General features: G+C 37.2%; 4 protein-coding genes across 4 annotated transcripts in view; 2 read left to right on the top strand and 2 right to left on the bottom strand.

Annotated features, from left to right (window-relative positions):
* LOC107639069 (protein SRG1-like) overlaps nucleotides 1-1,293 on the top strand; it is a 3,502-nt gene extending 2,209 nt beyond the window's left edge. Inside the window, exon 4 of the mRNA XM_016342485.2 lies at nucleotides 881-1,293. Within this exon, the coding sequence (XP_016197971.1) occupies nucleotides 881-1,141 (261 nt within the window). The 3' untranslated portion in view covers nucleotides 1,142-1,293. The remainder of the gene's footprint in view (nucleotides 1-880) is intronic.
* Nucleotides 5,098-7,125, top strand: LOC107636197. Its single transcript, XM_021120928.1, has 2 exons — nucleotides 5,098-6,091; nucleotides 6,191-7,125. Exons 1-2 carry the CDS (start codon nucleotides 5,107-5,109, stop codon nucleotides 6,928-6,930), a joined length of 1,725 nt encoding a protein of 574 aa, XP_020976587.1. The 5' UTR covers nucleotides 5,098-5,106; the 3' UTR covers nucleotides 6,931-7,125.
* On the bottom strand, nucleotides 7,333-8,636 carry LOC110270556. The gene is made up of 2 exons (XM_021120156.1): nucleotides 7,735-8,636; nucleotides 7,333-7,571 (listed from the first exon to the last, which is right to left on the bottom strand). The coding sequence occupies exons 1-2, from the start codon at nucleotides 8,477-8,479 to the stop codon at nucleotides 7,414-7,416; spliced, it is 903 nt and encodes a 300-aa protein (XP_020975815.1). The 5' UTR covers nucleotides 8,480-8,636; the 3' UTR covers nucleotides 7,333-7,413.
* On the bottom strand, nucleotides 8,692-10,346 carry LOC110270555 (serine/threonine-protein phosphatase 7 long form homolog). Its single transcript, XM_021120155.1, has 2 exons — nucleotides 10,250-10,346; nucleotides 8,692-9,680 (listed from the first exon to the last, which is right to left on the bottom strand). The coding sequence occupies exons 1-2, from the start codon at nucleotides 10,325-10,327 to the stop codon at nucleotides 8,961-8,963; spliced, it is 798 nt and encodes a 265-aa protein (XP_020975814.1). The 5' UTR covers nucleotides 10,328-10,346; the 3' UTR covers nucleotides 8,692-8,960.

Below are 11,361 nucleotides of genomic sequence, written 5' to 3'. Positions count from 1 at the left end.
AGCCAGACCCTTCTTTTTATTTTACATTAGGGATAGAGAATTTTAATTCGAATAAACTCTTTTTTTATTTTGAGACTTCTGTTTAAAATAGAAGAGTTATTTTTTATTACACTACTCACACATTTAATTTGCTCACCTGCACTGAGTTTTTCAAACCACATCTTAATTTTAACTGAAGTTTGAATTTAGTGCATTTTTTTTAAGAGGTAGCCAAATTTACCATCTCATCCTTGCAAAGTAATTTTCATTTACAAAGATCTAGAATAAAGATATATGTTACTAAAAATTGATACATAATAAGCTTTAGCTAATGTCTGTTACTAAAAATATATGTTAAGGTTATTGTTAGTAAGAAATTAAGAATTATTAATTTTGTAGGATAAATGATTAAACAAAAGATTATTCATTTTTTAAATTAGTCTTTAAAATATTTTTTTAATTAAATTCGTCTTTTAAAAATTTTAAATTAGTTATTTTAGTCATTCCATTACTTCTGTTGCTAATAGCGTCAAAGTTTATTGATGTGATATGTTAATTGACATTACAATACATATTTAATAGTTCTAATTGGCAGCTAATATGATAAATTTATAAAATTAGATCAAATAAATTTTAAATTGAGAGATTCTAATACCTCAAGTTTTTTCCTTAATTAGGTTTTAATTTGATCTAATTTCATAAACTTGTCATGTTAATAGTCAATTAAGACTCCTATGTGTGTGTTGTAGTATCACTTAACGTGTCATATTAATAAATTTTGACGCCGTCAACAAAAAATGATTGAAGAATTAACTCGATTAATCTAAAATCTTTAAAAGATGAATTTAATTTTAGAGAACTAATAATCTTTTAAAGATGAATTTGACTATTTATTCTGCAGGTTCTCACAAATGGAAAATACAAGAGTGTGGAGCATAGAGCTGTGGCTAATGAGAATAAAGATAGACTCTCACTTGTGACATTTTATGCTCCTAGCTACGAAGTAGAGCTTGGTCCAATGCCAGAATTTGTTGATGCAAACCACCCATGCAAGTTTAGAAGATACAATCATGGAGAATATAGTAAACATTACATAACACATAGGTTGCAAGGAAAGAAGGCCTTAGACTTTGCAAAGATCCAAACCAGAAATGCATTCTAGGAAGGCCCACCTAGCTTTTTAATTGGAAAATCAAGTGTTACCATATTTAAAATTTTATATTACATGACTTATTTTAATTTAATACCAGCGTTGATATATCACACTTAACCTTATTAAGTAGAAATCAAATGTTATAAAAATTAACAGCACAAGTGTATCATGGCCAGCTTCTTGATTCGTGTAGTTAATTTAAGGATAAACTACCAGAATGCATTTAAATTATTTTATTACTGATAAAATTATTTTAAAATTTTATTATCGATAAAAATATCTGTAAATTATTTAAAAATATAATGAAAATGCACGATTGTAAATTGAGATATTTTACATTACCAAAAAAATAATATGATAAGTTAAATTTTTTATGTGACAAATAAAATTTTAATATTAATAAGTAAATTACATTACTTTTTTTTGTTAACGGAATAAATCTTTAGTCACGATGAAATATTTTTTACACATTTTTAAATTATTTAAATACAATTTTATCGATAAAAAAATTTAAAAATATTTTTATCAATATTAAAATAAATCAAGTATATTTTTAATAATTTACTCTTAATTTAATTTAGACGACATAGAAGAATAAGATATGATTGTGGGTTTAACTACTTAAGTAGTCATTCTATCTTGGAAATGGAGCTAGTTAGTGATATCTTATTATGCTAAATTGTACTGGTATGTGAACAACAATGTCAATTAAGACTAAGTATAAAACTGAATGAATAACAGTGTCACTTTTTAATTATGGTCAATTCTATGTGTTTATAAGTTGGTATTTAAATTTTGTCTAACTTACTCCTTGTAAGAAGTTTTAATTTTTTAAAAATTATTTATTTTTATATCTTTTAAAGAGGTAAATACCAAATCGATATCCGAAAAATTTTGGCACTAACAAAATGGTACCTAACTTTTGCTATTAACAAAATAGTCCCTAAAAGATTTTAAAATTTGATAAGTGTGCTCCCAATCTCGCCGGAGCAAATTTCCGGCAAGCATAATGCTCACATAGCCACCGTATTTTAGTGACCTGGCAAACCACCCCCAAACCCTAATCACTTCCTCCCCAATGCATACTCTCCCTCCATCTCCCTCCCCATCGCAGCCCTCCCCCTTCAATTCCCTCTCCCTCCCCGCTGTAGTCCCCTCCCCAACGCACACTCCTCCTCCCTCTCCCCTCCCTAACGCACACACCCCTTCCCTCAACACCACCACAACTTCCACAAGTACCTAAAATCCAGTGCCTTAGCCCTCTCCGTCGCACTTTTCCTCCTTCCTCCCCGTTGCATACGTTGCAGGACATCGCGCGCTGCCCCTCAGCCTCAGGCCGCTGCCGCTACCGCTGATGGTTTCTCATTCTTCATTGTCAGGATTTACGGACTTCGGTGTCCAATTGAAAATGTTGCTTCATTTCTGATTTTTTTTTGTTTCAGAGGCGGATATATGTGCAGAGGAGCGGCGCAATTGAGGTGCTGAAGGGATATGACTATTCCAGACCTTGTTGTGCTTCCGATGGTGGTGGTGGTGGTCCTTGATGGTGCTCTTGCCGTTGAGGTTGTTGTTGCTATTACTGCAAGTGGTGGAGGTTGTTGTTGCTGTTGCTGTTAATGTTGAGGTTGTTATTGCTACGAATGGTGGCGTTGAGGGAAGGAGGAGGAGTATGTGTTGGGGAGGGGGCTGTAATGGAAAGGGAGAGAGAATGAGGGAGTGTGCATTGGCGTTAGGGGGCTACGATGGGAGGGGGAGGAAAGGGATACTGCGATAGGGAAGGAAAGGGAATGAGGGAGTGTGCGTTGAGGGACTACGATGGGGAGGAAGAGGAAGGGGGCTGCGTTGGGTAAGGGGAGGACTGCGATCGAGAAGGAGATGGAGGAGGAGTCTACGTTGGAAGGGAGAAATAAGGGTGTGGAGATAATTTACCAGATCATCGGAATACGGTGGCCATGTCAGCATTGTACTTGCCGGAGATTTGCTCTAACGAGTTCGAAGACACGTTTGTCAAATTTTAAAATATTTTAAGGATCAATTTATCAATAATAAAAATAAGATATCATTTTATCAACGCCAAAATCTTTTAGGTACTGATTTAATATTTATCTTTTTTTTAAATATAAATTTTTAGTCTTTTTATAATAAATAGACACTACTTTTTAAGCGCTATAATATTACCATACAATTATACATTTGTTGCCTCACATTCAGATTCGTAAGACATTGCTCACCCACCACGCAGCTCTGACGTTTACCTTATTTTCTTCTTGACTTTTTATCATCTAATAACATTTAGTCTCATAAGTTTTGCTAATCTCCAGATAATTTGCACGGATTAATTGTTAAAATATTTTTTAAAAAATTAAGTAGCGTCAATTCGGGGCTCAATTTTTTGGAAATGGGGGGCATGTGTGAGCTTTGCTTTGATATGGTTTAGGGGGGAAACAGACATATATGTGGGACAGTTTGTGTCAGTGTGGGTAGCCATGAACTCGGACCGTACGTGTTCCATGGGATGAAATTTTTTTAATAACAACTCGCACGGTCCGATTTGTTTGGTGGGTAGCGAAAATCCGTCTTGGTGAAATCGGACCCTACGAATTCACAAGGGACCATTTTGATAACATGTCGCAGGGTCCGAGTTCTTAGCTGAGGGTGAGGGTCAAAGAACTTGGACCGTAGGTTTTGTGAAAGTCGAAGGCTCCGATTTCTGTAAAGTTGGCGATATAAAAGTGTTAGGTGAACTGGTGGGAGCTTCTGGCGTCTTCTTCGTCTTCGAACGGCAGCTGCTTCTTCTTTCTTCTCTCTGGTTTTTACAGTTTTAAGATTTGAAAATCTAGTAGGTAAAGATTAATGTGATCATTTTTGTGTGTTGAGTGAGAAAAAATGAGTGACAGAGTATTATTAAAAATATACTATTTTGGTTAGATCTTGTTACAAACGACTGAAGGAGTTAAATTTATATGTGAAAATCCACTAGATATTGTTATTCCTTTCATTATCTCATTTGAAGAGCTGAAAGGTGTAATATGTGAAAAGGTTGATTCTGAGAGGGCAAGAAAGATATCGTGTATGCTATACAGGTATCCGATACCGGTGTCTGGTGGATTCGTCCAGTATCAAACCAAATATGTGACGGACGAGGCGAGCATGCAGGAGATATTTTCAATGTATATTGAAAACCGGTACCAGATGTCGTTCATCGAGTTGTATGTTGAGTTTGAACAATCTGAGGCCGACCGGAATATTCTACGAGAAGATTATAATAGTGACAGTGAAGAAGAGTTCGAAAGCAACTATGAATTTGTTGCTCCAAATGGAGATGAAGATTAAGGTGACAGACCGATGGCCCCAGATGTCACAGAAGTGGCAAATGCACTCGCGAACGAAGTTCCGTTTGAGGAGCCATCCTTCATGCGAGTTTTAGACTTGGAAGCCATGCATGTTCCAGAATTTCCAGAATATATGACTGCAGGTGCGTAAACGTTGTGTTAGTCCTTTTTAAGTTCGACATTGATTCAGTTATGAGTTAGCAAGTTTAGGGGTTTTTTATTTTATTTATTTTTTTACTTTTATTTCCTGGAAGTATTAATTAGAAATTAATAATTAAATTGTCCATAGTGTGGTTGTTACGGATTGAATGAGTTTGTAATAATCATTTGAACTGGTGCCTTCCTTTTGACCGTTAAAATCCCATGAACCGGACTGGAACGGTCCGGTTTAATGGTTTGGCGGTCGAACCTCGTGACCGGTCCGGTTCGTTTGGTATGCTAGTCGAACCGGAAAATGCGGATTTCTTTTTAAACATGCTGCTGTTGTTATTTATTTGTATGGAGTGACATCATACATGTTGTTAGGTTTGGAGTTATAGCATATTGGATTCAGTGAAATTTGAGTAACTTTTACAATCGTTATTGAAATATGTACGTGTTAATAAAGTGTTTGCTGTGCTTGTTGTCACAGCAGAAATTCCTATGGTGGAAGATGGTGAATTTCGCGTAGGTATGGAGTTCAGTTCAAGAGAAGCTGTTATTAAGGCGGTTAAAGACTATAGCATACGACGAAGCGTAGACTACCGGGTGTTTGAGTCTGAGCCGTTGACATTTTATGCCAAGTGTACACAGTATGGGTTAGGGTGTGATTGGCTTATTAGGGTTAGCTTGATCAGCAGGAGGTACTGTTGGGTTATAAGGAGGTATAATGGTAGTCACACATGTACAAGAGCCACCATTTCACAGGATCATTCAAAGCTGGATTCTATCACAATTGCAGAAGCAATAAAGCCACTGGTTGAGGCTGACCCATCCCTGAAGGTAAAATCGGTTATAGCAGAAGTCGAATCGAAGTTCAACTACACCGTCAGTTACCGGAAAGCATGGCTGGCTAAGCAAAAGGCAGTTGAAAAAATATTTGGTGGTTGGGATGCATCGTATGAAGCGTTGCCAATATGGTTTGAGGCCATGTGTCACAAGGAGCCATCAGCTGTTGTCCATTTTGAGACTATGCCTACATATCAAGGCGATGAGTTGGTGGGTGATATTCGGGTATTGCATCGTGTATTTTGGAGTTATTACCCTTGTATTAGGGCATTCAGACATTGTAAGCCAATTGTCCAGGTGGATGGGACTCACTTGTACGGAAAGTATAAGGGTTGTTTGCTTGTGGCAGTTTCACAAGATGGCAACAACAATATCGTCCCAATTGCATTTGCTATTGTGGAGGGAGAGACTTCCGATGCATGGCATTTTTTCCTTAGTAACCTTCGTCAACATGTTGTAACTCGTGATAGTGTGGGTCTAATATCCGACAGGCACGAATCCATAAATGCAGCTGTGGAACGCAGTAACGGAGCGTGGTCACCTCCAAGAGCTTTTCATATGTTTTGCATCAGGCATATAGAGTCAAACTTTTTGAGAAAGTTCAAGGCACCGTACCTCCAAAAATTGGTCGTCAACATCGGTAAGCATTTATGAAATTTAAGCAATTTATTAATAAATTTTCCTTACATAAATCTAATGACCTCCATTCCTTTGCTATGCATATGTTGTGATCTACCAGGATATTCTAGGACGGTGCGGGAGTATGAGGTGCGTTACCAGCGGTTACGGGAACGTGGCGAGGCGTACACAAACTGGTTAAACAGAATTCCTCGCGAGCAGTACGCATTGGCCTTTGATGGTGGGTACCGATGGGGGCACATGACAACAAATCTTATGGAGTGCATCAATTCAGTTTTGAAGGGTGCACGCAATCTCCCTATTACTGCTCTTGTGAAGGCAACATTCTACAGGCTAAATGAGTTATTCACCCGAAAAAGAGCGGAGGCGGAATCAAGGATCAATGCTGGCCATGTCTTCTCTGATATCGTGACCTCGAAGTTGCATGCAAACCAAATTGCATCAGGAAATATTCAGGTTAGTTGCTTTGATCGCCAGAATGAGGTCTTTGAGGTTCGGGAGATGCCAAGTGGACTGGAGTTTGCAGTCGATCTACGTGGCCTACGATGTGACTGTGGTGAGTTCCAGGTGGACAGGATCCCCTGCAGACATGTATTCGCATGTTGTGCCAACCAGCGACTGGATTGGCAACTGTATGTGCATGATGTGTATAAGATGGACCAAGTGCGGCGGGTATACCGAGCAAGGTTTAGGCCACTAGGTAATCCTGCTACATGGCCTGCTTACAACGGACCTCGGTTCATACCAAATCCGTACCTGAGACGGGTAATGAAAGGTCGCCCAAGGATGACGCGCTTTCTTAATGAGATGGACACGCGGATGTTACGTCGTCCTAGGTGATGCACTCTATGTTGGGCTGAAGGACATAGTCGTAGCAGATGCCGACAGACAGATGGTTCGAACACCAACAGAGGTGCCCCGTAGGTTCACAGATTTAAGATGAGATTGTATAATATAACCTGAATGACCAAATTTAATTAACATGATCTACTATATGTAACCTTATACTTTATGACAATCCAGTATTATAACATATCTGTGGCATTAGGGGGATGATGGTTAATACATCAATACATCAATATCTGTATGAGCATATTAAGGTTTTATGAAACATTGTTACATACTCCAGATGATTAATACATTAACAATATCACTACAACATAAGCACAATAAACATAGAATATAATCTGACCATTAGTTCTACTTATTATTACATAATGTCTGTACCCTAAAGGTAATTACTCTAAACAATACAAAGTACACTGAAAACTACATTAAGTCATTAGTACATCATTTCCCACATATACAAATTACCCTAAACAACTACTTTCTCATTGCCCACTTTACATCCTTCACAAAATTTTTGCATTTCTTGGCCGCCTTTTTAAAGACAGAAGGAGTGAAACGATTAGCGCTCCGACGTGGGGGATCGATCCGTAGATTGTAACCTTTACCCTTGTCATCCGGACTGTGTGCCTGACCTGTATACAATGAACGAATAAACAACTAGATGCAGCATGTTACATGTTCATAACCAACATAAAAACAACAAATCAAGAAGAAAATGCCAAAAATAGAGGCCAATTATGCAAACAAGATACATTCAAATATGGAATACATAAAGTAAAATATTTAGAATGATACCATCGTTACGAGATTCTTCGTCCTCATCAAACTCTTCAATATCATCCTCCTCATCATCGCCTTCGTCATCTGGGTCGTCTACTAGATAGGCATCGGTTTTTCCCTCGAGTGTGTTAGGGTCTTCCTCAATAAGTCCCATGTTAAGACGGCTAGGATTTTGACTATTAAGGACACCGCGTCCACCCTCACTCCTACTAGAGTCGACGGATACGAACCCTCCAGAAGCAACGGATGAGGTATGGCCTGGATACCTCGCATCCAATGAATATCTGCCTGGCATGAACTCAGGCTGATGGCTATGTTGTGACTGTGCTGCATCTGCAGCCATGAACCCAAGCAACTGGCTGAAAGAACCTCCTTCACCTGCTTCAAAGTGTGACATACCCCAATACTGTTGCTGCATTGGAAATGATGGGGTGAACTGTGTCTGAGGTAGATACTGTGCGGAGGGCTGAGGTTGTTCTTCTTGAATCGGATTTGGAAGTGATATATGTGGCGCCTGATCATCATTGTCCTCATCCATATCCTGACTACCCTCATCAGTATCCTGATTACCCCCATCCATATCATCATTACCCGCATCCATGTCCTGGTTACCTTCATCATTATCTTCACCCACAAGATTCGACAAGGCTAAGCGGTTTCCATATTTTGTACGGTACCAGTTGATGTAACTATCCAAATGATGCCTTGAAGGCATGGGAAGCTCAGAAAGAACGTAGTGATACCTGTTTGTCCAATGCATCACCCATTTTGAATGAGTCGGTGCCGTGGCCCAGTTAAGATTCTTAGGACCAGTCAGAACCTCTCCATGCGCCTTATCCAAATTTTGCTCTGGATCAGGTATTCCCTGAATGAAACCAAACTGTCGCCTGACCCTATCAGTGGCATGCCACTCGATACATTCAAAGGACACTAATGAAACTGTAGATCCACACAATCCACAGCATAAGCAACCCAGACAAACTGGAAAAATAAGGGATACTCATCATTACAGCCAACAATTCATATAAAAAATAAAATTGCATCATGCTTTTGTAAAAAACTTGTTAAACTAAAACACACCTGCCCTTCCTGAAGTTCATCAAATGCCTTCCTAAAGTGATCTAGCTTCAAATATCTAAATCTTCGGTCGCCACGCTCCCAGTTACGCCACCTAATATGATGTTCTCAATTAGCTCAACTGAAGCTTAAATATCAAGAAATGAGTACATTGTAACATAATATTACCTGTTTGCTAGTGGAAAACTGCGGGGTTCTCTAGGAACCGGAGATAGATATGGCAGTCGGAACCAAGCCCATACGAGCAGAAGTGTTAGTGGACCATCTATTTCCTTACAGTTATAACGAGATGCCCTGCATAACGCCCTGTAAAGGTGCGCTAGGCATGCCGACCCCCAACTATACTTCCCAATATTGACAAAGTCACGTAGCAAGGGTAGAAATTTCCAATGAACACCTGCCCCTGACTTATCCCCAAACAGGATCGTTCCGATCAGCAACATAATGTGGCACCTAACATACCTCTGTATATTTATTTCATCAGTCAATTCTAAATTCTCTTTTAGATTCCTCAGCCACGTCAGTTTTATGCAGCTAGATCTACACTCATCCTTTCGCGGTGCAACCCCAAACTGAAGCAAACACTCGGCCTCCAAGGCATCAAAACTACTAATTGTCATCCCTGTTACTGGAAGACCATCTGTGGGAAGACCAAGAATTAAAGCTACATCCTCCATTGTCACAGCACATTCACCAATGGGAAGGTGAAAAGTATGGGTGTCAGGGTGCCAACGTTCGATTAGAGCGTTTACCAATGCTTTCTGACACTGCACTATCCCAATCTGAGACACATGATAGAACCCGGTCATTCGCAAATGATCCTCCACCCTATCGTTGTACCGATCCGGAGGAATCGGATGGTTACATGTCAACATTCTTGATTTCTACAAAAAAACATAACAACTTACTAGTCAGATAACTAACAATTACTAACTTACCATCACGAATCAATTTACTGAATCCTTATATAACTAATTCTTCTAACTTCTAACATTAATTAATTAATCCTAAAAGTTATTCATAACTACAAATGAAACTCATTACAAACACATGTATTCCTAATCAATATTTTCAACAATATTACTACATCTACAATAAAATCGAATGTTAATTACTCAATCGTTAAACATTTTTTTTCTCAATGTTAAAAAATATTAACTATCAGTATATACCATCATCCATATTCTAACAACGGTAATAATTAAATTGCTAATAATAATTACTAAAATTAAAAAATTTTAAATATTTTCATACAGTAAACTCAAACATGCTTTAATTAAAAAGGATTTAACTAATCATTCAGCATTAACACTTTCTCACAGTAACAATAACATTAACATTAAACTGTTCTCATANNNNATCTAACAACAATCATAATAATTATATTTTAAATTTTAATAATTATTCGCATAAAAAAATTAATAAAATTTAAAAAAATTTAAAAAATACTTACATAATCAGGATCACTGAGATACTGAATAATGTGAAGCTCAGATCGATCAACATCCTTAATTTTATATTTTTTTGGCATTGTTCTTCTTCTTGGCCTCCACCATGCAAAATCAGTAGAGAGAAATGAAGAAGAAGCTGTGCTTTTGAGAGTGAAATGTGAGGGAGTGGTGTATTCGGATGGTGAGAGAGGGTGGGGTTTCCTCTTTTGACAATGCACCGTATATGCAGCAGCTGGGGAAGCGACGCGTGTCTCCTTCTCGACGCACTCGCACCGTGCGATTGCCCAAACGGAAATCGGACCGTGGGTATTCCTCAACGAACTCGGAGGGTCCGAGTTGAAGACAGGCATGAACCAAACGCATGGAACTCGGGGACCGTGCGTATTGTTTTGGAAACTCGGAGGGTTCGAGTTGCTACACCCCAGACACCACATTTCTGTTAAGCACTCCCCACCCCCATATCATATTCATACACCATCTTTGGAGGCATATGTAAATTAAAAAGCGTCAATTCGGTCATTGGAAAATTAAATATTTTAAATTGTTGATTTATGAAAGATACAATATTGTGAATCAAATTGGCCTTGTAAATTTAATAATGAAACATATTGACATATAATTATTTTGCTACATATCTTTTAAGACCAATTTATGGCACTTGATTTTTTTTTTAACAAGAGAATTCAATACAATAAATAGAACAATAAAAGAATATAAAAACAAAAAAATAAAACAAAACAAAAATAAAAAAGATTAATTTATAGTTATTTATAATATTGCTATCAATAATTATAAAGATCAATACTATTTTATTTTTGGTAACTCTCATTGATCTATTAATAATTTTTTTTATTCATGTTTTTTATTTTGAAATTTTTTTCACTTCTTTTCAACTAAATATTTTAAATAACAGCAAAAAGTCTAATCGATTCGATCAATCTAAATTAACGAAAATATATAATTTTTTAGATTTATTTTAACTATTAACCCAAATTTATACTAACCACAAATCTAAAAAATTTTGACAATCAAAATAAAAATAGATATAACATAATAATATTTTTTATAATAAAAATATTATGTATACATAAAATTTAATTATCAAATTATCTAT

This window comes from Arachis ipaensis, chromosome B04 (genome assembly GCF_000816755.2).
Source record: "Arachis ipaensis cultivar K30076 chromosome B04, Araip1.1, whole genome shotgun sequence".
NCBI lineage: Eukaryota > Viridiplantae > Streptophyta > Magnoliopsida > Fabales > Fabaceae > Arachis > Arachis ipaensis.
The sequence above is the reverse complement of the archived record's forward strand: the minus strand, read 5'-3'. Positions and strand labels throughout refer to the sequence as shown.